The sequence below is a fragment of the Microcebus murinus genome, chromosome 16 (assembly GCF_040939455.1).
Source record: "Microcebus murinus isolate Inina chromosome 16, M.murinus_Inina_mat1.0, whole genome shotgun sequence".
Taxonomy (NCBI): Eukaryota; Metazoa; Chordata; class Mammalia; order Primates; family Cheirogaleidae; genus Microcebus; species Microcebus murinus.
In genome coordinates, this window is record NC_134119.1 from 65177578 (window position 1) to 65204681 (window position 27104).

The 27104-nt window shown below is 52.4% G+C and overlaps 1 protein-coding gene across 1 annotated transcript; it reads left to right on the forward strand.

The window, feature by feature from the left end:
- Nucleotides 1–602: 602 nt before the first annotated feature.
- On the forward strand, nt 603–22462 carry HIF3A (hypoxia inducible factor 3 subunit alpha). The gene is made up of 13 exons (XM_012761485.3): nt 603–805; nt 3635–3719; nt 3989–4101; nt 4427–4635; nt 5809–5915; nt 6130–6277; nt 9912–10030; nt 10816–11006; nt 12738–12842; nt 17822–18093; nt 19214–19331; nt 20757–20838; nt 22233–22462. Exons 1-13 carry the CDS (start codon nt 650–652, stop codon nt 22328–22330), a joined length of 1803 nt encoding a protein of 600 aa, XP_012616939.1. The 5' UTR covers nt 603–649; the 3' UTR covers nt 22331–22462.
- Nucleotides 22463–27104: the final 4642 nt, after the last annotated feature.

The following is a 27104-nucleotide window of genomic DNA, read 5'->3' on the forward strand; positions in this document are numbered from 1 at the left end:
CTCATATTTCTAGCCCCCACACGCAAAATGCAGGTATTTGAAGTGGATTACCGGGCAGGAATGCAAGCTGTCGGCTGGACAGAACTGGTTGGTTTCCTGAGTCACCCTGACAGGTCCCTGCCCCTCTTAGTGGGCCGTTAGACTTTGAGATCTATGTTCCAAGATTATGAGGACTCAGCTTGGCCCAGGGGAAAGGACAAGGGAGGAGATTCTGGGAGGCTGTAGGGCAGGGGGCCTGGGACGCCCCCTCCCTCCCCTGGCCCCAGGCCAGCTCGGCCAGCCCCCTCCTAGCAGGAGGCCTCCCCGTTCCCGGGGCGTCCCTAGCCAGGGAAATAAACTGCAGAAAAGTCAGGGAGGGGACAGAAGGGCCCTAGGCGCGCCTCCGAGAACAGCAGCGCGCGGGAGGGCAGTATGGGCTGGCTCAGGAACAGGTAAGATCCGGGACTAGGAGGATTCCAGGGTGGAACCCTCCCAGGCCGGAGAGCGCCACGAACCCAGCGAGGCCTGCACAGCCGCAGCCCTGCCCTCAAAGAGCCCGGGCCGCATGTGGCGCGTCCCCGTAGTCCTCTTTCCTTTTCGGGGACGCCACCAGTGAACGCAGCGCTTGCCCTCAGGTCGAGCACGGAGCTGCGCAAGGAAAAGTCCCGGGATGCGGCCCGCAGCCGGCGCAGCCAGGAGACCGAGGTGCTGTACCAGCTGGCGCACACGCTGCCCTTCGCGCGCGGCGTCAGCGCCCACCTGGACAAGGCCTCGATCATGCGCCTCACCATCAGCTACCTGCGCATGCACCGCCTCTGCGCCGCGGGTGAGCCCCGCCCCGGGAACGCCCGTCTCGCCAGGGCCCCGCCCACAGAAAGCTACACCCCAGGGAGGCTCCGCCTCCGGGAAGCTTATCCCTGCCCCGCCCCCTGATGACGTTTTCCCGGCGGAGCCCCGCCCTCTGGAATCCACTTCCCCGTAGAGGCTCCGGCCCGCTGGAGCCCCACCCCTTTAGATGTCTATCACCTGTGAGGCCCCGCCCCTAAGGGTGCGCCTTGGGAAGCCCCGCCTCCTTAGGACAGTAGGTGAGGGCCGCTCAATCCCACAGGCCCCTCAGCCGTTAGGATTTGGTCCCCTAGGACAAGGATCCCCAACCTTTTTGGCACCCGGGGCCGGTTTCATAGAAGACAAATTTTCCACGGACTGGAGGGGAGTAGGGAGGCGGAGCTTAGGTGGTGAAGCACCGCCCACTTCCTAACAGGCCATGGACCGGTACTGGGGTCGATATGGGGACCGCAGCCCTAGGAGACTTTCCTGGATAGACCCTGTCCTCTTATAATAAATACCTGAGGGGCCAGGCGCAGTGGCTCACGCCTGTAATCCTAGCACTCTGGGAGGCCGAGGCGGGCGGATAGCTCCAGGTCAGGAGTTCGAAACCAGCCTGAGCAAGAGCAAGACCCGTCTCTACTATAAATAGAAAGAAATTAATTGGCCAACTAATATATATATAAAAAACTAGCCAGGCATGATGGCACATGCCTGTAGTCCCAGCTACTTGGGAGGCTGAGGTAGCAGGATTGCTTGAGCCCAGGAGTTTGTGGTTGCTGTGAGCTAGGCTGACGCCACGGCACTCTGGCCTGGGTAACAAAGCGAGACTCTGTCTCAAAAAATAAATAAATACATACCCGGAGGGAGGCTCATTACTGTACTTGAGAGTCTCTCTTCCCCTCTCCTCCCCTCTAGCTCTGCCACTTCTTCCCTTAGTAGCCATCCTCTTGACTTTAAATTATGCAGGAGGCCTTGCCGTGCGCATGCACGCACAGACACACACACACACACACACACACACACACACACACACACGCCCGCCCTCCCTTGGAATCCTTGGACCCTGAAAAGATTTTACTGTGAGGGAAGTAGAGCCCTGCTCTGGCAGGTTCTGCTCGTTGGACCTTCCCTGCCCCATAGAATTTTACCTCTATGGGAGGCTTTGCCCTTTTAGAATTCTGTCCCCTGGGAGTCCCTACATCTTTAGAGTTTTGCCCACCTGGAAGGTCCCGTCCCCCATGAATTCTGAACCCCTGGGAGACTTGCCCACCCACTGTATTCCAACTCCCTGTTAGGCCCCGGACCCTTAGAATTCTGTCCCCTGGGAGACCCTGCTCCTAAGTCCAATGCTTGGTGGTCCTGCCCTCTTCCTTGGGACTCCCAGCCACTAGGATGTGCCCCGCCCCTCACCTGGGGGGAACTGTAAGTTTCTCTGGTTGGTGGGAGCCTAGCCATGGGGGACCCACAACTGACCAGAGACACCCCTGTCTCCCTTGCCCCGGCCACCAGGGCAGTGGAACCAGGTGGGAGCCGGGGGAGAATCCCTGGATGCCTGCTACCTGAAGGCCCTGGAGGGCTTCGTGATGGTGCTCACCGCCGAGGGAGACATGGCTTACCTGTCGGAGAATGTCAGCAAACACCTGGGCCTCAGTCAGGTGAGAGGAGCTGCCTGCTCTGTGCCTGGCCCTGTGCCGGTGACGCTGGGCAAACAGTGGTGACCAGGACAGTCTTGGCCCTGGCTACATGGGAATCACAGTACAGAGGGGAGATGGGCATGCCACCAGACGGGAAGGCCCAGAATGGTCAGGGCTGGGATGGGACAGCCTGGGGGGAGGGGGCGACCAAAGGCAGGATATACGTGACCCAGGTTGGGGGAAAATGGAGGGCTTCCTGGAGGAAAGGACATCTGGGCTGAAACCTGAAGGTATTGGCCACTCAAAGGGGTGTGGGGAATGGGTGGGACCAGTGACGATCGGGAAGATATACGACAGAGGGAACAGACAAAGGCTCAGAGGCGAGAGGAAGCAGAGCACTTTGGGGAAATGAAGAAGTTTATCTTGTCTAGGTGCAGAGTGCAATGGGAGAAGTTGAGAGAGAAAATTCTAGAGAGGTCAGTAGGGGCTGGACAATGTAGGACCACATCAGACGGTTTCTCTCCAGGGCCCTGGGGAGCCATGGAGGGATTTGAAGCAGTGGAGAGGTTGTGCCAGACAGATAGAATCAGATTTACATATTTGGAAGATCCCTCTAGGTGCTCATGGGGATGTTGGGAGATCAAAGTGTGGGTGCCAATGTCAGGTGGGAGAAGGGGTGTAGGGGGGAGGCCATGGGGCTGGGAGGATAAAAACAAGACCCTAGCTTTAATTAACCCTTACAGCAAGCCCATGAGGAAGCTCCCATCCTCTTTTCTATTTCATGTAAATGGATATCATGGTTGGCATCTGTCCCTTTTCCCTGCCTTGTCACCCCACTTCCTGTACCAATGTCTCTGTTGGTATGAGCTTTTGAACTCGGAGAGGTGAATGTCCCAAGGTCCCAAAGCGGGCGAGTGGCTGAGCCAGGGTGTGAATCCAGCTGCTGTCAGATTGGGAGCCGGTGCGGGTCCCCGTCATCTGTGTCCCCGTCATCTGTGTCCCCTCCCCCAGCACCGGCCTCACTGACCACGTTGGAATGAGCAGTTGGGTTTGGGCTTGGCAAACAGGTGCGGTTTAAGTGGGGTCTCGTCTCAGGGCCTTTGCACTTGGGCCAGGGGATGCGGGTGGCAGGGAGGACACGGGTCGGAGGCCCCGTTCACGACCTACGACCTCTGCTCCCCCGTCCCTGGCAGCTGGAGCTCATCGGACACAGTATATTCGATTTCATCCATCCCTGTGACCAAGAGGAGCTTCAGGACGCCCTGACTCCCCGGCTGAGTGAGTTCCTTGGTGGCCTCTGTCCCCACTTTACAGAGGAGGAAACTGAGGCTCCATGCCTCCCTGCATGTCCCTTCCTCCTCTGGATCACCAGACTAAGGGAAGTTGAAAGAGGAGAAGTGGCTCCGCCCTGGGGTCTGTGGCGACACTCTCTGGTTGCAGGTCCCAATTTGGGGGATGAAGCGGGGGAGACTCCCCAGGGTGCTGGAGAGAACTGGGCCCCATCTGAGGCTCCCTGGTGACATGTCCCCACCCCGACCCTCCCCCAGGCCTGTCCAAGAAGAAGCCAGAGGCACCCACGGAGCGGTGCTTCTCCTTGCGCATGAAGAGCACCCTCACCGGCCGCGGGCGCACCCTCAACCTCAAGGCAGCCACCTGGAAGGTGGGCAGGGCCTGGCCCAGAGGGTGCCCGGCCTGCTGAGGCCAGGCCTGAGCCCCTGAAGATCTCGAAGGTGGTGGCAGTCCAGGGGGCTCCGGGGCTGGGGACCCTGCCTGCAGGGCTCTCAGGCCGGGTCTGGTGGGTCCCGAGGGCGTCTAGGAGGTTGGGCTGTGGGCCTGGGGCAGGGGCTCCCCAGCCCTTGAGCCTGGATCTCCCTGGGGTTGGAATCTGAGGGTCTGGTGGAGTCCTCTGTGGGGGCTGCGTCCCCGTGGAGCCCGTGGGTAGCCCGGGCCCTGATGCCTCCCTGCCTCACCCCTCTCGGCCCCAGGTGCTGCACTGTTCTGGGCACATGAGGGTCTACAGGCCCCCCTCGAAGACCTCCCCGGCTGGGAGCCCCACCCCAGAGCCCCCCTTGCAATGCCTGGTGCTCATCTGTGAAGCCATCCCCCACCCCGGCAGCCTGGAGCCCCCGCTGGGCCGGGGGGCCTTCCTCAGCCGCCACAGCCTGGACATGAAGTTCACCTACTGTGACGAGAGGTGGGCAGGGCCCAGCCGCCCCCCAGCTCTTCCTCTCCCGTCCTGCCCAAGTTCACGTCCTGTTCCCCCTTCCACCCACCCCCTCTCTCTCGTCCCGTGTCTACCTATCTCTGGATTTTCTACGGGGTTTTGTATCTCTGATTCTGTCGGTTAGTGTCTGTCTCCCTTTGTTCTTTTTCTTACATGAGACAATTTGTAGCCTCACTGCAGCCTCGAACTCCTGGCCTCAAGCGATTCTCCTGCCTCAGCCTCCCAAGTAGCTGAAACTACAGATGCATGCCAGCATCCTCGGCTGCTAATTTTTTTAGTTTATTTTTTGTAGAGATGGGGTCTTGCTGTGTTGCCCAGGCTGATCTCAAACTCCTGGGCTCAAGTGATCCTCCCATCTCTGCCTCCCAAAGTGCTGGGATTACAGATGTGAGCCACCCCACCCGGCCTATTTCTTTTCATTCTTTCCTCTCTTTCTTTTTGTGATTTTCTTCCTTCTCCTCTCTTCCTCACCTTCTATTTCTTGCACTTTCTTTCCTTTGCTCTTCTCCCACTTTCCGACCTCTCTCCCTCGTGTCAGTTTCCTGTTGCCGTTGTAACATATTCCCGCAAACTCGGTGGCTCAAAACAACACAAATCCACTGGCTCATCCTTCTGGGGGTCAGAGATTGGAAATGAGTCTTAGAGGGCAAAACTCGAGGGCTGTGTTCCTTCTGGAGGCCCCAGGGAAGAATCTGTGTCCCTGCCTTTTCCAGCTCCTCAAGGCCACCTGCTTCCCTTGGCCCGCGGCCCCTTCCTCTGTCTCCACGCCACTCCTTTTCATACTCTGACCCGCCGGCCTCCCTTTTTATTACTATAAGGCCCTCCGTGACCACACTGGGCCCACCCTGGCAATCGGGCTCAATTCCCCATCCCAAGATTAACTTCATCACCTCGGCAAGGTCCCTTTTGCCACGTAAGATGCCATCGCATTCACAGGATCTGGGAACTAGGATGTGGGCATCTTTGGGGCCATTATCCAGCCCAATACACTCCTCTTTTTCTGTTTCTTACTTTCCCCTTCTCTCTGTTACAATCCTGTGTCTATGTCTCACTGGCCTGTCCCTGTGTCCCCTTGCCTCTTCCCTCCACCCAGCCTCCCCCTTAGCCAGTCGCACCCTGGCTGATGAGACACCCCCATCCCAGGATCGCGGAGGTGGCCGGCTACAGTCCCGATGACCTGATTGGCTGTTCCGCCTACGAGTACATCCACGCGCTGGACTCCGATGCGGTCAGCAAGAGCATCCACACCTGTATGTGTCCTGTGTCCCCGGCCTGGAGCTGACACTGGGTCCCCAGCTCCCTGCACCCCAGGGAGCCTTCCCCTCCCCACCCCAGCACCAGCTCCCCAATTCCCCGGGAAACTTGTCCTTCCTGGCTCCCCCATGCCCAGCCCCCAGAGCCTCCTCTCCCCAGCTGCCCCTTCTGTGGCCCTGACCCCCCTCCCCTCCCCCTCCCCCTCCCCAGTGCTGAGCAAAGGCCAGGCAGTAACGGGGCAGTATCGCTTCCTGGCCCGGAGTGGTGGCTACCTGTGGACCCAGACCCAGGCCACAGTGGTGTCCGGGGGCCGGGGCCCCCAGTCAGAGAGTATCGTCTGTGTCCACTTCCTGATCAGGTACTCGGGAGGGGTTGGGGTCTGGTCTGCATGTGTGGACAGGTGCTCACATACGTGCACATATGAGCAGGCATGTGTATCATGTATAAGTGTGTGTGAGGCAGTGTGCACATGTAATGCATGTGTATGGTCATGTGAATGCACATGTATGTGTATGGGTGTGTGTACTATTAAATTTAAAATGACTATGTTCAAGTTAAAATAAGAAATGCAACAGAATTATGGGGGTTTTTGTTTTTGATTTTTAAAAATTGAGGTATAATTTATATACAGTCAATCCTATTTTTGGTTTATAGTTCTATGAATTTTGACAAATGCATGCAGTTAAATACCCACTACCACAATCAAGCTATAGAACAGTTTCTTTTTTTTTTTTTACTGAGACAGAGTCTTGCTCTGTCACCTGGGCTAGAGTGCCATGGTGTCAGCCTAGCTCACAGCAACCTCAAACTCCTGTGCTCAAGCAATCCTCCTGCCTCAACGTCCTGAGTAGCTGGGACTACAGGCATGTGCCACCATGCCTGGCTCATTTTTTCTCTATATATTTTTAGTTGGCCAATTAATTTCTATTTTTAGTAGAGATGGGTTCTCGCTCTTGCTCAGGTTGGTCTCTGAACTCCTGACCTCAAACGATCCTCCTGCCTCGGCCTCCCAGAGTGGTAGTATTACAGGTGTGAGCCACGATGCCCAGCTGAACAGTTTGATCATTCCCAAAAATTCTCTTCTAGTAAATCCCTCCCCAGATCCCCAGTCCCTGGTAGCTACTGATCTGTCCTCAGACCCTAGGGTTTGCCTTGTCCAGAATGTCACATACAGGAACTCATACAGTATGCAGCCTTTGGGTTGGGCTTCTTAGCATGACGTTATTTAAAATTCATCCATGTTGTGCTTGGTATCAATGGTCCCTTTGTAATGGTGAGTGCTATTCCATGGTACGAATGGACCCCAGTTTGTTTATCCATTCACCAGTTGGAGGACTTTGGGCTGTTTCCTATTTTGGGTGATTATAAAAACAGCTACTGTAAACATTCTCATACAAGATTTTGTGAGACGACACGTTTTCATTTCTCCTGGCTAACCACCTAGGAGTGGAATGCATGGGTTATAGGGTAAGTGTCTATTTGACTTCTTAAGAAACTGCCAGACTGTTTCCCAAAGTGGCTGTACCATTTTGCATTCCCATACATGCATTCTCATCCATACAGCTGTGTATGAGAATTCTACTTGCTCCACATCCTTGACAGTATTTTGTATTGGATGGGTGTTTTTTTTTTTGGCTTGGTTTTAATTTTAGTCACTCTAATAGGTGTATAGTGGTGAAATCATCATGCATCTTAGAGTTTTTTTACCATTTAGGAATGCTGGGGTATCAATGACAACATTATGATGGGGGCAGCACATTTATTACACAAGACAGAGTTAGAAATATAGCTTTTCTTCGAAGGTGATCTTACAGGACATGGTGTCAAGTTCTGATCTGGGAAGTGTTCTGAAATGCAAATCAATTTATGTCTCGTGTCTCCAAGCAGCCCAGAGTGCCCTTCTGCGGCTTCCCAGTACCCTTAAGAGAAAGCCCAAGTGCCTTAGCATGGGTCTCCAGGCCCTGTGGGACTCCTGCCTCTCTTCCCTTCTCACTCACTCTCCAGACCTCAGGGCCTTTGCACATGCAGTTCCCCCTGCCCAGCATGCTCTGCTCTTTTCCCTCCTCCCCTTTCTGCTGAGTCATGCCCCCGTCATCCTTCCAGTCTCAGCTCAGACATCACTCCCTGCAGACCCTGGGTCCCCACACCAGGTCTCTCCCCAGTAGCCACTACTTCTTTTTTTTTTGAGACAAAGTCTCACTCTGTCACCCAGGCTAGAGTGTGCAGTGCTGCGGTCACAGCTCAATGCCATCTTGAACTCCTGGGCTCAGGCAATCCTTCCGTCTCAGCCTCCCAGGTAGCTAAGATTACAGGTGTGCACTGCCACACCCTGCTCGCTGGGCTTTCTTTGACTGCCCTTTTCAAAATCGCAACCCCCCCTAGTACTTATAACTATTTAACCCAGTGCTGTCCTGTGAAAGTGTGATGCCAGTCACATATGCCATCTTGAATTTCCTAGTTAAAGAGGCAAACAGAAGCAGGTGAGATTCATTTTAATAATACATTTGATTTTTCACGTTCAAGGTCACACAGCTCCTAAGCGGCAGAGCTGGGCTTTGAACCCAGATCGCTGGCTGCAGAGTTCTTGCTCTTACCCCCAGGCAGTACTGCTTGATTAGGAGGTGCTTGTGGAATGAACAAATGATCGAACTCCATGTGGCGTATATGTGCATATATGTGAGCATATACATATGTGAGCCCGAATGTGTGATGCCAGTGATCACACCTGCCCCCGTGTGCACCCTGGGCGTATATAAGTGTTCCTCTGTGTGCCACTGCGTGTACACGTGCGAGTGTGTGTGCTTCTGCTGTTCAGGGGGATAAGGGTGGCTTTGGTCCAGCCTGAGTTGGGATGTTTCCAGGCCAGGAAGGGTTTAGTGAGGATGCAAAGGGGTCCTAGCTTCTCAAAGAGCCGGTGGGAAGACCAGGTAGGAAGACCAGGAACACACCTGTGGGGGGTTATGCAGATGAGATGCAAATCACGAGGGCCCGGTCCTCGGCCAGCCCGACCCGCCAAAGGCCAGTTCGCCCAGCCAGCACTTGGATCGTCTCTCCGCAGCCAGAGACTGCGTGACGGGCGGTGCAGGGACATATGAAGGATGTATTTATAAATCTGTTCCCTTGAATATGAAAAACATCTATGAATAGAAACGTCATAAATAAAACCTTATTCATAAAAATAGAGCCCCATGAATTCTTCATATTTGGTAATGTAATAAGGAACTTGTTAAAAATATACCTTTTATCAATACATGTATAAGCATCTGTTTATAAGTAAATATCTATAAAGAGACTGTTTTGTTCTTCAGCCCTTCGCTGCCCACCCTCTGGTCCTGGGTGTCCCCCCTCTGACTCTCACTCCCCCACCCCCACCCCCTGGTCTCCCTTTTCTCTACCCAGTCTCTGCCACGTGTCAGCTTTTTTTTTTTTTTCTGTCTTTCCTTCTATAGAGGGAGCTTGGGAAGGGGACAAACTTAACTTTCTTTTTAAAATGCTGTTATAGGCATGGTGGCTCACGCCTGTAATCCTAGCACTCTGGGAGGCCGAGGGCAGGAGGGCATCTCTTGAGTTCAAGAGTTCAAGACCAGCCTGAGCAAGAGCGAGAAGAGCCTGTCTCTACTAAAAATAGAAAAACTAGCCAGTTGTGGTGGCGCGTGCCTGTAGTCCCAGCCACTCAGAGGCTAAGGCAGGAGGATTCCTTGAGCCTAGGAGTTTGAGGTTTGCTGTGAGCTATGATGATGACATTGCACTCCAGCCCGGGTGACAGAGCAAGACTGTCTCAAAGGAAAAAAAAATGCTGTTATAATAAAAAAAAAAACCAGTCAACAAAAATCAAATCTTTATAAGAAACAAATAAACATGAGAAATTATCTTCTGCAAACTGTCCTCCAGCCCCAGGACAACATTGCCTCCTATAATAGGACACCATCTGAAAAGGCTACCTGGGCTGGGACCAAGGACCCTCCCTGACTCCCGTCCCCCTTTCTGCCTAGCCGGGTGGAAGAGACCGGAGTGGTGCTGTCCCTGGAGCAGACGGAGTGGCACTCTCGCAGACACCTTCAGTGGGGCGCCCCCTCTCAGAAGGATGCCCCTAACTTTGGGGACAGCCTTGGTATGGAGCAGGGCTGAGGCTGGGAGGGGTTGTGCCCCCAGGACCCTTGGAAGGAAGCCCAAGTGCCTTAGCGTGGCTCACCAGGCCCTGTGGCACCTGCCTCCTTCCTCCCCTATCCCTCCCCCTCCAAACCATATGGCTTCCTCAGAGCTCATGGACATGTTGATTTCCTTCATGCCTCAGGGCCTTTGCACATGCAGATTCTCTCTTTGTCCTTCCTCCTCTCCTGTGCCCATGGGCTGATTGCTCCAGTCTCATGTCACCCTCTGCTCTGGGTCCTGCGGCTCCCCCACTCCCACCCTTCAGCTTCCTCCTTGTTCCCGCTTCACTGCTGTTTGGCGTCCAGTAATTGCGACCCTCCCAAGTCTGGCTCCTTCCTCCCTCTTCCTTCTCTGCACCCCACGTGCTGGATGGCCCTCCCAACCTGCTTGTTCTTGGGGCACAGCTGTCTGTATCCTCTCCTTTTCGGCCTCAGAGCTGGCTCTGAGCCATGTCTTGCTCTCTGGGGACTTCAGAACCTCCTTGAAGGCAAGCTCCCCAGAGCTGAGTGGCCGAATGGTGTTCCGGGGCCCCAGGCCTCTACCCTGGAACCCTCAGGCCTCTCCACAACCTGGCCCGGCCCAGCAGGGCTTCCACGGGCCCCTTCTGCCCAGCACTAGGAACGGTGGCCATGGTGACTAGCTAAGATGTCAGCCGTGTTCCCTGGGGTTGGCATGGAGGGCTCTGACCCTTGGCAGACCCTTGACATGGCTGCCATGTCCTCCCCACCTCCACGTGTCCTGCAGGCACCCCTGGTCCCCGGATCCTTGCCTTCCTGCACCCGCCGGCCCTGAGCGAGGCCGCCTTGGCTGCCGACCCCCGTCGATTTTGCAGCCCCGACCTTCGTCGCCTCCTGGCGCCCATCCTGGACGGGGCTTCGGCAGCCGCCACCCCCAGCACACCGCCGGCCACGTGGCGCCCCCAGAGCCCTCTCCCGGTGAGCCCCCACCTGCCCCCACCTGAGCCCTGGGGACCCCGGCTGCCTTGGCCTTTGGCTCAAACCTTGCTGTCCTCTGGGCTTCGGGTTCTCCACCTGTGTAGGGGGGACGTTGGGATGAGAAGGGGGTGAGGTTCCTTTAAGACCCAGATTCCGGCTGGGCGCGGTGGCTCACGCCTGTAATCCTAGCACTCTGGGAGGCCGAGGCAGGAGGATCACTCAAGGTCAGGAGTTCGAGACCAGCCTGAGCAAGAGCGAGACCCTGTCTCTACTATAAATAAATAGAAAGTAATTGGCCAACTAATATATATAGAAAAAATTAGCTGGGCATGGTGGCGCATGCCTGTAGTCCCAGCTACTCGGGAGGCTGAGGCAGGAGGATCGCTTGAGCCCAGGAGTTGGAGGTTGCTGTGAGCTAGGCTGACGCCACGGTACTCACTCTCGCCTGGGCAACAAAGCGAGACTGTCTCAAAAAAAAAAAAAAAAAAAAAAAAAGACCCGGATTCCAGGGTCTTCAATTATTAGAATTCCAGAGTCTGGCCCCCAACCTGGGAGGTTCCGAACTGTGACTGCACCCCCAAGCCTGCAACCCAGTGTCCAGGCTCTCTGAACTTTGACCTCATAGAGTCTAGAATGTCTAATATCTTGATTTACGCAAAGCTGGGTTCAGATCTTGTTACCAGCTGTGTTACCCTGGGTGAGTGGGGGCTGGAGGCCTTAAATTCTTCACCTATAGGCTGGGCGTGGTGGCTCACGCTTGTAATCCTAGCACTCTGGGAGGCCGAGGCGGGCGGATTGCTCAAGGTCAGGAGTTCAAAACCAGCCTGAACAAGACCCTGTCTCTACTATAAAAATAGAAAGAAATTAATTGGCCAACTAATATATATATATAAAATTAGCCGGGCATGGTGACACGTGCCTGTAGTCCCAGCTACTCGGGAGGCTGAGGCAGTAGGATTGCTTGAGCCCAGGGGTTTGAGGTTGCTGTGAGCTAGGCTGACGCCACGGCACTCACTCTAGCCTGGGCAACAAGCGAGACTCTGTCTCAAAAAAAAAACAAAAAACAAAAAACAAACAAACAAAAAAATTCTTCACCTATAAAAGGATGATAATGACAAGTGGCCGCGTCATTGGTTGTTGTGAGGGTTCAATGAGATTATTTGTGGGAAGCACCTAGTAGGGGCCTGGCACCTAGCAGGTGCTCAGTAGACCCTAATCTGGATCCTTGAGTGCGGCCTTTATTAAAAGGATTTGTTCTGTAAAATTTGGATGGAGTCAAGGGGCTGCACTTGGGGACCTAGAGGTCTGTAGGTTCCCCAGCATCTGGTGTTGCCTGTCTTCATCCCACTCTCCACCCCAAGAAAACATCTTCTCTCCACCAGAGAAATACACACTGTGACCTCACCCTTTACCCCTGAGACAGCTGGACTCTGCATTGTTTCCCCCTAAAACTCAGACCCCAAGATGTTTAATCCAGGCGACCTGAATGTCTTGGCTTTGGACTCTGATCCTTCTAACCTTCGCTGTTTGCCCCGTTGACCTGCATGTACCCGGCCACTCTGACTTTTGAACACCCAGGTTCAGAACTCATTTTCACTGGCTGTGGGACCCCCTTGTTCCCCCAGCTGCCTGACATTTGAACCCCGCTTCCACCCCTGAGGTCCAGACTATTTACTGTCGATGCATCCCAAGGTTAAGATTTCCTGAAGCCCCTGCTCCCTGTCCCCGCAGGCTGATCTCCCAGATGAACTACTCGTGGGCATGGACAGTGCACACAGACTCTTGGCATCCGGGAAAGACCCCGAGGCAGTGGAGACGGATCTAGACATGGCTCAGGTAAGGGCTGGCATGGAAGGAGCAGTCTTAGCCTCTGTGCTCTGGGGGCTGACACATCTGGGCTTTTGAGACGGGTGGTGCAACGGCTAAAGAGATGAGTGGGTGGGTGGATGGATGCGTGGATGAAGGGACCCTTGTATTCATTGGTTGAATGATGGTGGGTGATGTTTAGGCAGATATTTGGATGGATAAATGGATGGATGGATGGATGTTTGGATGGGTAGATGGACCACTGGTTCATTGGCTGGATAAAAAATAGATAAAGATATTTAGATGAATGATTGATTGAATGCATAGATAAGATGACAGGTAGATAAATAAAATTACATAAATGACATGATGGATTGATTAGTTACGTACTGCTACATAACAACTTACCTAAAAACCTAGTACCTTAAAACAACTAACAGGCCGGGCGAGGTGGCTCACGCTTGTAATCCCAGCACTCTGGGAGGCCGAGGCGGGCGGATTGCTCGAGGTCAGGAGTTCGAAACCAGCCTGAGCAAGAGCGAGACCCCGTCTCTACTATAAATAGAAAAAAATTAATTGGCCAACTAATATATATAGAAAAAACTAGCCGAGCATGGTGGTGCATGCCTGTAGTCCCAGCTACTTGGGAGGCTGAAGCAGGAGGATTGCTTGAGCTCAGGAGTGTGAGGTTGCTGTGAGCTAGGCTGACGCCATGGCACTCACTCTAGCCTGGGCAACAAAGCGAGATTCTGTCTCAAAAAAAAAACAAAACAAAAAAAACTAACAGCTATGTCACATGGTTACTGAGTATAAGGAATCTTGGAGCTGCTTAGCTGGTGGTTTTTGCTCAGGGTCTCTCGTAAGATTGGAGTCAAGCTCTCAGCCAGGGCTGCAGTCATCTGGGGCTAGATGCTTCTAAGCTCTCACACATGAGATTGTTGGCAGTCCTCAGTCCCCCACTGGCTTTGGCTGGAGACCTCAGTTCGTCATACATGAGCCTCTACACAGGCTGCCCTAAGTGTCTTCACAGCATGGCACTTGGCTTCCTCCAAGGCAAGCAATCCAGCAAAGAGAGAGAGAGAGACAGAGAGACAGAGAGAGACAGGCAGGAAGGCAAAAAGATGGCAAGAGAGAGCCTGAGATGGAAGATACAGTCTTGCATAGCCTGTTCTCAGAAGTGATGACCAGGCCGGGCGCGGTGGCTCACGCCTGTAATCCTAGCTCTCTGGGAGGCCGAGGCGGGCGGATTGCTTGAGGTCAGGAGTTCGAAACCAGCCTGAGCAAGAGCGAGACCCCATCTCTACTATAAATAGAAAGAAATTAATTGGCCAACTAAAAATATATATACAAAAAAATTAGCCGGGCATGGTGGCACATGCCTGTAGTCCCAGCTACTCGGGAGGTTGAGGCAGGAGGATCGCTTGAGCCCAGGAGTTTGAGGTTGCTGTGAGCTAAGCTGATGTCATGGCACTCACTCTAGCCTGGGCAACAAAGTGAGACTCTGTCTCAAAAAAAAAAAAAAAAGAAGTGATGACCATCCCTGCTGCCATATTGTGCTGGTCATACAACCCCAGTACAGTGTGGGAAGCAGCTACACAAGAGTGTGAACGCCAAAAGGCAGGGCTCATTGGGGACCTCCAGTGATTCATGTCTCTCCCTATGCAAAATATAGTCAGCCCCTCCCAAGGCCCCCAAAAGTCTCTTCTAATGAAGTCCAGGATATTTTGGGGGGGGGGAAGGGAAAACCAAGCATAAGTCCAGAATCTTATTATCTAAATCTGGTCTGGGTATGGGTGAAGCTCTTTGAGTGCACTTCCTCTCCATCTGTTGGCCTGTGGACCAAAGAGATGAGTCATCTGCCATGCACACCCCCAGCGTAGAGTGGTGGGGCAGGCATAGGGTAACTGCCATAGCCACTCCTATTCAAAAAGGGGTGAAAGTTACCAAGAAGAGGAGGCCTGGAAAAAAAATGAAAAAAAAAAAGTGAGGGGGGGAGGTGAAAGAGGCAGCACACATGTGTCTCTGGTCCATAACAGTTTTGAAATCCGTCTGGGCAAATATGGAAAGTTCCTTGATTAGGATTTATTCGTACTACTTCCCAGGAGTTTTTCTTTTCCTCCGTGGCTCTTAGTGCCACCCTCTAGGCTCTTGGCTGCTTGCTCTGAGTCATCCCTCCTCTTTCATAAAAGGTAACATGTATTTGTAGCTGAGTGGTCTTCTCAACTTGCTTCCTCCTTCTAGAACTTTGGTGATCCAAAGGCCTTTGTTCATTTTATACTGTCTCTATCCCTTCCAGTCCAGGCTGGTGATGTTTCCATTCATATAATTCTCTTTTTAAAACTTTGTGGGTCTTTGGCTCACGCCTGTAATCCTAACACTCTGGGAGGTCGAGGTGGGTGGATTGCTTGAGGTCAGGAGTTCGAAACCAGCCTGAGAAAGAGCGAGACCCCGTCTCTACTATAAATAGAAAGAAATTAATTGGCCAACTAATATATATAGAAAAAATTAGCCGGGCATGGTGGCGTATGCCTGTAGTCCCACCTACTTGGGAGGCTGAGGCAGCAGGATTGCTTGAGCCCAGGAGTCTGAGGTTGCTGTGAGCTAGGCTGATGCCACGGCACTCACTCTAGCCTGGGCAACAAAGCGAGACTCTGTCTCAAAAAAAAAAACACTTTGTGGGTCTTAATTAGCTGGGCATGGTGGCATGTACCTGTAGTCCCAGCTACTTGGGAGGCTGAGGCAGGAGGATCAATTGAGCCCAGGAGTTGGAGGCTGCAGTGAGCTGTGATGACACCACTACACTCTAGGCAGGCGACAGAGCAAGACCCTGTCTCAAACAACTTTGTGGGTCTTACGTGAATTCCTTTGGAGTCAGCTCCACTAGACAAAAGCCACAGCCAAAAATTGCTTCAAGGTAAGCCCTCCTCCACCTCTACTCAGCTTCTGCTGAGATGCTAAGTGATAGTGCCCTTAAGTTAGTTCAGTAGAAGCTCTGTTATTTGATTGAGAAGATCTATGAGGGTTACCTTTAAACTCTAAAGAGTCTTTTGTCTGACCAAAGGACAGGCTGAGGCACCACCTTGCATCTTTCTGGAGCCTGAACAGGGAGTTAAGTCCCACCCTGAGCTTGTCTGCAGCCCATGCTTTCCTGGGAGGGCCTTTCTTTGCTCAGAAACCATTTCTTAATTTTAGCATCCGCTGCCATCTGGAGAGTTCCTACAGTCAGCCAAATTCAAGGTCAACGACACACTCTCTAGACTGCCAAGTCTGCCCGAGCCTTCTGACATTGCTGCAAGTTTGGGGTTCTCCAGAGCCACCCGCACTTCAGACCGGGGTCCCATCAATTAGGAGATTCCCACAGACTCCCTCTTGTTTGAGAATTCACTAGAAGTATTCATAGTACCCAGGAGAGCACTATACTTAGGATTTTTGTTTTATTATAGCAAAAGAATACAAATCAGAACCAGCCAAAGGGAGATATGCATAGGACGGAATTTCTGGGACTAGGAGGGTCCCAAATGGAAAGCTTGCATGTCCTCAGGGACATGTTACAGTCCCAGTGTTTTTCTGCTGCAATAACTTGCAAAAATGTTTTTGTTTTTTTTTTTTTTTTGCTGCAATAACTTGCAAAAATGTTTTTTTTTTCCAATTTTTATTTATTTATTTATTTTTAAAAATTTTGTTTCTTTTCTTTTTAGTCAGGAGTTCTAGTTAAACAGTCCCAGTGTTGAAACATGGCAATGTGTGCATAGAGTATTGCCAACCCAGGGAGCTTCATCCAAGCTTCGGTGTCCAGAGTTTTTATTGAGGTGTCATTACATCAGCATGATCGATTGTGTTACTGTCCACGTAACTGAATTCAATTTCAGTGCCATCCCTACCTTCCCTGGAGGTCAGGCTGGTTTCACGTGGCCCAAAGCCACAGCCCTCTAATCGCATGGTCTGGCATGGCCAGCCCCCATCCTGAGTTATCTCATTAGCATAAACTATCTGGGGGCCTCCCATGAGTCACTTTGTTAGCATAAACTATCAGGTGTGGTCCAAGGGACTCACAGGGGACAGCAAAGACACTGCTGTCACTCAGGAAATTCTAAGGGTTTAGAGGTTACTCCTAGGGGCTGGGACAGAGGCCAGACCTCTCTTTGGGTAAAGTGAATTCTTCACTACATAGGAAGGTTGAGGATTTTCAAAACCTTCAAGCCCCAGATCCTTCATATTTAACATTTCTTCCTTTAAGAAGAAATTTCCTACGCCTGTAATCCTAGCTCTTGGGAGGCTGAGGCGGGCGGATTGCTCAAGGTCAGGAGTTCAAAACCAGCCTGAGCAAGAGCGAGACCCTGTCTCTACTATAAATACAAAGAAATTAATTGGCCAACTGATATATATATAAAAAATTAGCCGGGCATGGTGGCACATGCCTGTAGTCCCAGCTACTTGGGAGGCTGAGGCAGAAGGATCGCTCGAGCCCAGGAGATTGAGGTTGCTGTGAGCTAGGCTGATGCCACGGCACTCACTCTAGCCTGGGCAACAAAGCGAGACTCTGTCTCAAAAAAAAAAAAAAAAAAAGAAGAAATTTCCTTTTTCTCTTGCCTTTTACTATGAGTAGTAAGAAGAGATGAGGCAGCTCCTTCAGCATTCTGGCTGGAAATCTCCTTAGCAGGATCCCCCCCAGTTCATTCGTTAGCAGGCACTGGTGTTGCTAAACTTTCCAGGCACTACACGACAGTCCCCTTTCCTCTGGTTTCCTGTAACACGTTACTCCCTTCCTTCTAAGCCCTCATTGGCAGCCTCTTCAAGGTTCAGATGTTGATCAATAGTTTGTTCAAGGCAATTTAAGATTTCTTTAACGTGCTCTTCAAAGAGTCCTTATACCCATTTTACAGATAGGGAAGCTGGAACTCAGACTCTTGGCCTCAAGCATGCAATGCAGGAGTGGTGGAGTTGGGGCTCCAGCCCAGGTCCACCCGCGCCCAAGGCTCATGCTCTTGACTCCCTCCTGCCCCCCTCAGGACGCCGATGCTCTGGATTTGGAGATGCTGGCCCCCTACATCTCCATGGATGATGACTTCCAGCTCAACTCCAGCGAGCAGCTACCCAGGGCCTGCCACAGACCTCCCGGGCTTGTCCCCCGGCCCCGCGCTCGGAGCTTCCACGGCCTGCCTCCCCCAACCCCTGAGCCCTCCCTGCTGCCCCGCTGGGGGAGTGACCCCTGGCTGAGCTGCTCCAGCCCTTCCAGGGGGGACCCCTCAGCATCCTCCCCTGTGGCTGGGGCTCGGAAGAGGTGAGCCACAGTGAAGGGGGGATGTCACAGGAGTGCAGGGAAGGTCCCTTTCCCCAGTCTTGTCCCTGCCTCTGCATCAGCCTCATCCCTCTCCTTTCCTGCCACCCTGATCTCCACTCTAGCCAGGCCCTCAGTGTCCCCAGCATGTGCCAAGTCTGTCCTAGCTTCTATGCCTTTGCCCATGTTGTGCCCCTTTCTCAAGTCCCCTCGACTGTTCTCAAGGTTCATCCAAATCCCACCTGTCAGCCAGGGCTCTCTCCTGGGGAACGTACTTACATCTGGCCTAGTGACAATTTACATCACAGCTAGAAAGACATGGCCACAATGTCAGGGAAGCTATCTAGAACTAAGTCTTTTCACACCTTTGAGAATCTGATGAAATCTATGGACTCTTTTCCAAGCAAATTTACACACACAATTTTGCATATAATTTTGGAGGGTCTATGCCCCCCTTCCAAAGGCGTTAGATTACTAATACTCAAGTTTTTGCTCTCTAGGTTGCACGCATGTGGCCACTTAGTATCCAGAATGGTCTTTTACTGTCTTTAGGAGGAATTTACAGATACATCTTGGTATCTTCCAAAGCTCCTAGCTTGGGGCTGGGTATACAGTGGGTGCCTGATAAAGACTTATTAAATGAAGGAGGGAGGGAATTATTAATGAATATAGTGGCTAGGTGGATGGAAAGATGGATGGATGGATGGATGGATGGATGGATGGATGGATGGATGGCGAGAGGGTGGATAGACAGGTGGATGAATGGAAGGATGGATGGATGGAGGTTGTAGGGGTGGGTGATGGATGGTCAGTTGGATGAGTGGAAAGATTTATGGGTGTATGGATGGGAGAATGAATGACTAGGCAGATGGATGGTTAGATGGTGAGGGGATGCATGGTCAGAGAGGTGTATGGATGAAAGGAAGGATGGATGGAAGATGGGGTGGTTGGGTGGGTGGGTGAGGGATCATTGGATAGACAGATGGGAAGACGGATTGGGGGTGTGTCAGTAAAGGAACGAGTAGGTGCTTGGGGGAGTGAACGATCGCACATTAGTGCTTACGCTGGGGCCACACCTGCCCAGGTTTGTTGCCTCCTGAGATTCCTGCCTGTTTTCTTCCAGGGCCCTGAGCCAGAGCTCAGAGGACGAGGCCGAAGGAGTGGAGCTGCTGGGAGTCACACCCCCCAAACGACCCCCCAGCCCAGACCCGGAAAACCTTCTGCTGTTTCCCCTCAGCCTGGTATGTTGGGGCATTAATGGGATCCTCTGGCCCTCAGAACCCAGCAGGCTTAAACCTCCTCGTTTATAAATGGGAAACCAAAAAGGAGCAGGGCTGGCTGCAGGTCTCACAGAAGGGCATGGGCCCGCTGAGACTAGGACTTTGATCTTCTAGTTTCACTGAGGGGTGTGAAAGGGCTTTGCAAATGCGTGTAAGTTGGCGGAAGGTGCAAAGAAAAAAAGTTAAGTAGGGCGAGGGGAGAAATGGCAGGTGGCTAGTATCTGCAGGAATCTTCTTTGCTCCCATGGGACCCTCACCCCAAACTAGAACAGGTAGGTCTTGGCCTTGGATGACGGGTGCAGAATAAAGAGTACAGACACTAGAATCAGACGGACTTGGGTTCGAATCCCAGGTCTGCCTTCTAGTAACTGTGAGACTTTGGGCAGGGGACATCACCACTCTGAGCCTCAGTTTCCTCATCTAGAAAGTGGGAATAGTTACTATCTCACAGGCCTGCCATGAGGATTAAATGATACGAGGCCCTTAGCTGACACTCAGTAGGCTGCCCATAAATGGAGTACAAAAACAAACCAAACAAAAGCAGCAACCCCTGCCAGTGTCCCTGCCTTCAGTCTCACCCCTCCTGTCCATTCTGCACAACAGCAACCAGAACACACTTTCTAAAAGCCAGCCTGGGCTCTGTCACTTCCACAAGGCCTCCCTCTAGGACCTCCCATGGCTCCCTAGTACCCACAGAAGTACCCTGGCTCCTCACTCTGCAAAGGGCTATTGTAACATGAGGGATGAGGTTGGCAGTATCAACAGCTTCCGTGCATTGAGTGCCTATTATTTGCCAGATGCTGACTGCACTAAGTGCCTTGCATGATTAATTTATTTAACCCTCACAACTACTCTTGGAAATATTGTTGTTGTTGTTGTTATTATTATATACATTTACATACGAGAGGTTAAGCAGCCGGTGCAGCACCCCGGGGCTGGCAGCAGGGGAAGCCGGCACTAGCCCTAGCCTGAAGGTACAGGCCAGGGGTGGCCACCAGATCCTGGAGCCAGTGGGGTTCATTTGATAAGGGCTGAAACCTTCCCTGGAGGGACACAGCCAAGTCACAGTGACCCAACAGGGAAACAGCTAGAAGAATAAACACCCCTCTTGGGCCTCCCACGAGCTGAACCCAACAGGAGCACACAGAGCAAGGTCGCGTGGTGTTGTAGTCCCCCGTGCACAAGCCAACCTCCTGGGGCGCAGAAGAAAGGGAAGAAGTGGGGACAAGGCCCTAGGGGAACACAAGAAGGACGTCTGGGGCACTGACAGGTGGCTGCTGGACCCCAACAAGGACGTTAACCACTGCACCATCCTGCCTCCTTGGATATTGATGAGGATGAGGATGGTGATGGTGACGATGGCGGTGGCTCTGTCTCTCCCCACAGAGTTTCCTTCTGACAGGAGGCCCGGCCACGGGGAGCCAGCACCCTCCCGCCACCCACCTCCCGGATGCGATTGAGCCCCTGGGTGAGTATCCCAGCTGGGTGTCCAGAAGCCCTGGGTCCCCCGTGGATGGGGAACTATCGTGACAGTTCTTACCTTAAGGAGATGTTCTGAGCGACTCATGGAGATGCCACACCGGAAGGGCTCAGTCCAAGATCTGCTATGGCATAAGCACTCAAGAAACGTCCGCCCTTGGCCGGGTGCAGTGGCTCACGACTGTAATCCTAGCACTCTGGGAGGCCGAGACAGGCGGATCACTTGAGCTCAGGAGTTCGAGACCAGCCTGAGCAAGACCGAGACGCCGTCTCTACTAAAAAAATAGAAAGAAATTAGGTGGACAACTAAAGATATATATAGAACAAATTAGCTGGGCATGGTGGTGCATGCCTGTAGTCCCAGCTACTTGGGAGACTGAGGCAGAAGGATTGTATGGGGCATTGAGCTGCCTTTAAAGTTGCCTTGCTTGAGCAGGCTGCCTCAGGGCCTTTGCATATCCTGATCCCTTTGCCTGGAATGCTTTTCCCTCTATTCTTTGCCTAATTACCACATTGTTTAGCTCTCAGAACAAATGTTACTCCTTTCATGAAGTCCTGCCTTGCTTCCGAAGCTCACAGCTTCTAATGCCCGTCAGTCCATAGTTATAGTGACGTAGGTGTTTGTGTCATTATGTGATTACTGGCTGTCTTCTCCCGATGGGTATGAGACTGTGAGCGCAGGGGCCAGGGCTGCCTTGGCCACTGCTGCACTCTACTTCATGCATGCGGCTGGGCACAGAGAAGGTCTCAGAACATTCAAGCACTCCCTCTGTGCCCAGCTTTGTGCAAAATCCTTTATGTCCCACTGTGGAATGTCAGCCCCACGAGGGCAGGGAGTTTCATCTGTCCTGTTCACTGCTGTGTCTCCAGCACCTAGCCCAGTGCCCGGCACATAGTAGGTGCTCAATAAATGTATTTTGCAGGAGCATATTCTCATAATGAGGTGGGCAGGAAGTCCCCATTTCCCAAGCGCCAACAGCTGACTCACTGAGCGCTCACCAGTACCAGTGATTGCTTAAAGCACTTCACTCGGATTTACTCATTTAGTCCTCACAGCAGTCCTGGGAGGGAGGTACTGTTATTAGCCCATTTTACAGATGAGGGGACTGAGGCACAGAGAGGTAAAGCCACCTGCCTCAGGGCACACAGCAAGGAAATAGCAACACGCAGAGTCAAACTAGAGCAGCGTGTGGCTCCGGACTTGGGTTCTTAACCCCAACCCTAAACATGCAGAGGTGTTTAGAGAGCAGAACGTGCCCAAGATTCCACTGCTGTATAAACTGAGGCAGGCCTGCCTCACCACCCGGGGTTTTCACTCCCAGGAAGGGAAGACAGGTTGGAGTGATAATTCTCCACTGATTGATCTTCCATCTTCCCCCACAGGCCTGGGCCCCTCGCTGCTCTCTCTCTATCCGGACCAGGACACTGCCCAGCCCAGGAGCCACTTCCAGCCGGCGGCAGGCGTGGCCCAGGCCCACTGAGCCAGCCCCCTTCCCTTGTCCCTTCTCCTTCCCCAGCAAGGACCTCAACCACACTCCAAGCTGGCAGCCAACACACAGGACGGGGGTGCCAGGAGAGGGGCCCCTCTCTTCTCCGAGTGCCCCCCGCCCACCTCGGGCCTACCTCAACCCTCCCCCCTCTGCCCGCTCCCAATCTGGGGGCTCTTTGGGGCATCAGCTCAGTGACCTCTGGGAGGGGGTCCTGGCCCCTCCTCCTCTTCCTCTCAGGACTTCGCTTGGGGTTCTCAGTACTTCGTTACCTCATTATCCCTTTCTCAGACTCTCTTGGCTTTATTTTGGGGAATGGGGGGGGAGGGTTGGGGATCAGATCTGTGATTTGGGGCTCTGGGGAGGATGGATAACCGTAACCACATCTCTGTCTATCCCTCTTTTATTATTATTTTTATTTTTATTGATTTCATGATATGGTTTTGAATCACTATGAATTGTTTGGGGTCCATAAGAATGTGGGACTCTGATCTCGCCCCATCCTCAGGCGTCACTGGGGGAGGCTCTGGGCCAGACCTCACCCCCAGCGACCTCAGCCTCCCAAGCTGCCACCCAGCTCTGTCTTCCCCTTCCACTCTGGACTTCCTGCTGCCCCCAGCTCCACCTGGACACGGACTTCATCCACGGTCTTCCTATTTCAGGGGCAGCCTCGAACCTCCTCTGCTTTCAAACCATACACCCTCCAACCTTCTCTGGTTCTAGACTGCACAACCTCCAACCTTCACTGGTTGTAGACTGCACAACCTCCAACCTGGTCTGCTTTAGACCTTATCCTGAAAATCTAATTCTGGACCTCACAACCTCCAATTCTGTCTATTTTCCAACCTCAACAATCTCCAAAGAATTGTCTGGTTCTGGCCTGTACAACCTCTAACTCCCTCTGGCTCTAGAATCTATGACCACCAGATTCCAGTGGTTCTAGAATGCATTCTCTTAGCTTCCTCTGGTTCTAGACTTCTCCCATAAATCCCTCTTGTTCTAGATCTCACTCCCTTCAACTCCGTCTGGTTCCAGATCTTATATTCAATGATTTCCTCTGGTTCTGGGACACCACAACTTCAAGCTTCCTGTTGGGTCTAATCTTCTCAATCTATAATATGGTACATTTGGTTCCAAATCCAGACCTCTTAAGTTCTAAATCATTTTGGTTCCAGACCTCATGAGTCCCAGCTCATTCCTCTTCGACTCTCTACAATCATGACTTGTTTTCCCTGTCAAGAAGAAGTCAAATGAGTTTTATGTCTTGATCTTATAACCAGTTCTATGGCCTCCACCATTCACTGTAGACTGCACAACCTCTAGACTTTGTGACCTCCTGGATCTTCTGATTCCAGATCTGATTTTCTACCATTTTTCTGGTTCTAGAACTGAATTGCAAATGTCTTCTGAGTCTAGATCTCATCCTGTAAGTCCCCATGGTTCTAGAACTCACAGTGTCCAACTTCCCTTCACTGTAGATCGTAGGATTCTAAATGACCTTGGGTCTGGAACTCAGCCATCAAACATCTTATTTTAGACCTTGCCTTATAAATTCCTCTGGTTCTAGACGTTACAACCTCCCTCCAATTCCTTCTGATTCTAGAGCTTATGGTACCAAAATCTCTCTGGTTCTAGAACTCATCCTTTGGGCTTTTTCTAATTCTAGTCTTCACTCTATAAATTCCTCTGCTTCTAGGCCTCACAGCGTCTAATCAGGTTCCTCTGATTTCAGATCCAAATCCCTCTGGTTCTAGAACCTGGCTTTCAAATGCTTCTGATTCTGAAATCTAGACTTTACCTTGCAGATTCCTCTGGTTCTGAATCTTGCAACCTCTGAGTCCCTGACTGCAGACCCCACCCGCCTAACTCTATTCTGGGCTTCCCACCCCACTGAAAATACCCCAATTCCTACCCTGTCCTAAGTCTTCCAGACTCCTACCTTCCAGGACTTCTTGATCAAGCCTCTCCAACCTCATGTCCCTGTAGTTCCTGTCTTAGAAACCCCTCCACTGCCCACCCCAGCTCTCCAGATGTGCACTTACCTTGACTCCACCCCAGATGTCTGGGAGACCTGGGGCTCCCTCACCCCCATGGGGGTTCACAATCCAGAAGACTCTTCCAGCCGCACTGGCACACGCACAGCCCTATCTGCAAATCACAGGGTGGGGAGAGAGGCCCGGACCCCTCAGCTCTCTGCCACCACCTACGTGTCCCTCTTACCTCCCTTTCTATAATGGTGCTACTCTTCGTCTTCCACAGGAAAAGGTCTCCCCTTCTCAGCTCCATTCATCCCCTTTTGGGAAGGGACTGATAGCTCTGTTTTGTCAGGGGGTGACCCGTCCAGATTGGTGCGATGGAGGGAGTTAGGGTCTGTCCCCTCCTTCCATCAGGGGGTGATGTGGGTCCGTAGTGGAGGGAGCTGTGCTGGGCTAGGGGAGAGGAGGGGACCGGACCAGCCACGCTGGCTCTGAAACTCACTAATCTCTGTACCACCATAAAGACCTCACCTTGGCGGGCACCGGAGCTCTGTGTGTTGACTCATCTTTGGGATCGCTGCTGGGGCTGTGGGCGCACTGGGCAGCTGAGAGTCCACGTTATTAACACTTTCTGATTCTGTGTGTATGCGACTGTCTTCCTACAGGGGTCTGTGTCACGTGTGTGTCTGATGATGTGGTCATTCTGTGTACACACGTAGGTCTTTGTGACAATTCCGTGAACCTGAGTTGGAGAGTTGTAATTCCTTCCACGTGTGAGTGTTAGTATCTGGGTGAGATGATTTTGCCTTCTGTATCTCTCTGGTGACTTTGGGTGTCGTGTTCTGGAGTGTGAGAGGTGTGGTGATTCTTTGGCACCTGTGTATGCCTGTGTGACGTTGTGATTCTGCGTATGTGTGTGGGACCGTTTGACACTGTGGTTCTGGGTACCGAAGTGTGTCTGTGTGCCATGATTCTCTGTACTTACGTGAGCATGTGAGTGGGAGAGAGAGTGTGTGTCCATAGATTCACGTGCAGGTGGGCATGTCTGTTCTGTCTCATCTCTTTCGATCACCCTCATAACCTCTCTCTGCTGGTCCACGTAGGAATATTTTCAAGAGAAGAAAACCACTTTTAAGCCTTTGAACTTGCTGTTCCTTCTGCCTTAAATGCCGTTCTCCTTTCCTTCCTCCCCTCACTTGGTTATCTCCTGCTCCTACTTCAGATCTTGGTTCAGACACCCTCTCTTCCAGGAAGCCTTCCTTATCTGCCCCAGTTGGGCAAAGTCTTCACACAACCCTTTGAAAGCTCCTGTCCGCATCACAGCACTAAGCACTCTGCCCCACTCTTGAGTATTTGTAATGGAGTGAATATGAAAAGAACTTACTCTGTGTTAGGCCCCCTGACATTATAATTCTACATAATGAGCATAAGTTATTATCCCCACTTTACAGATGTTGAAACTGAGGCTCAGAGAGGGTGATCACTTGCCCAAGGTCACACAGCCAGGAAAGGACTAAGGGGGACTTAAATCCAGGATTCAAATCCATTATGGCACCCTCCCCACCCCGTAAAAAACAAAAACAAAATAAAAATTTGCAAATCCTCTGGCATATACAGAGGCAGTAGAGTAGCGATTAAGATGACAGGGACAAATTCAAATCCTGGCTCTGACACATCCTTGCAGTTTGACCTTTGGCAAGTGTATTGACCTCTGCAAATCTCAGTGTCCTCATCAGTGAAATGGAGATGACACTGATAGCTACCTTCTAGGGGGATTGTTGGTGGTGGAGGGAGGCGGTGGTTGAGGTGGCGTTACATAGACGGGACAAGAGGTTTAGGCATGGGATGGCTTGTGCCGCCAGGAGGGGAGCCCCAATAGAGCCTTAAAGGACTTAGTGCTACAGTTCCTCGTGCATAGAGGCTTAGGGCTTGGAAAGGGTGGACTAGAAGGGTGTACAGTGTGTGGGGGTTGAGGGAAGGGGGTAGGGTCTGGCTAGACTATTTAGGGTTTCATAGGTCATCAAGAGTGGGTGTTCTCCTAAAGGCACCAGGGAGCCATGGAAGGCTGGGGGTGGGGGTGTGCCATGGTCTTATCCTGTCTTAGATCTCTCTAGCTGCCATATGGAGGGTAAACTGGAGGAGGGAGACTGAATCAAGCAGCAGAGAAGGCTGATGGTGTGATCCAGGCGAGAAGAAAAAATGCAGACACACGCACATGAGTCAATTTGAAGATTCAGCAGGATTTGGGAACCGAACACAGGGAAGAGAAAGGAGATGTACAGCAAACTTCCGTGCCTTGCTCAGGACTTGGGGACCCAGGATGACTTCAGTTCAAAATTTAGAAACACTGACCCTCAAGGTTGGAAATTTATTTGGTTTGAGAAGTCACCCACTTTCCAGAGAGGGTTCGTTGAGGCCCTGGAGGAGGGGAAGATTTGTTGAAGGTCACGCAGGCAACTGGCAGTGGGGCTGGACGCCCAGCTCCGAGTCCGCGTCGGCCGGCACGGTGCTGCCTCGCAGAGCAGGCGGCATTTGCAACCCCCCACCAACCGGAGAGGAAGGCGGGGAACCCCGACTTTAGGACCCGAGAAACTTTTGCGGCCTCGGAACACGGCAACTTTGGGATCAGAGGCCACACCAGGTCTTTTCCTCGCATGCCCTTTTTCTCCTTCCCTATTGGCTCATTCTACAACGGGTGTCGTCTGGGGATCCTGTGGTCACCTTGTCCCCGCGCACTCCAGCGAGAGGGCTCTGCGCAGGCGCGCGAAGAGGCCCGCGCTTTACGACACTTG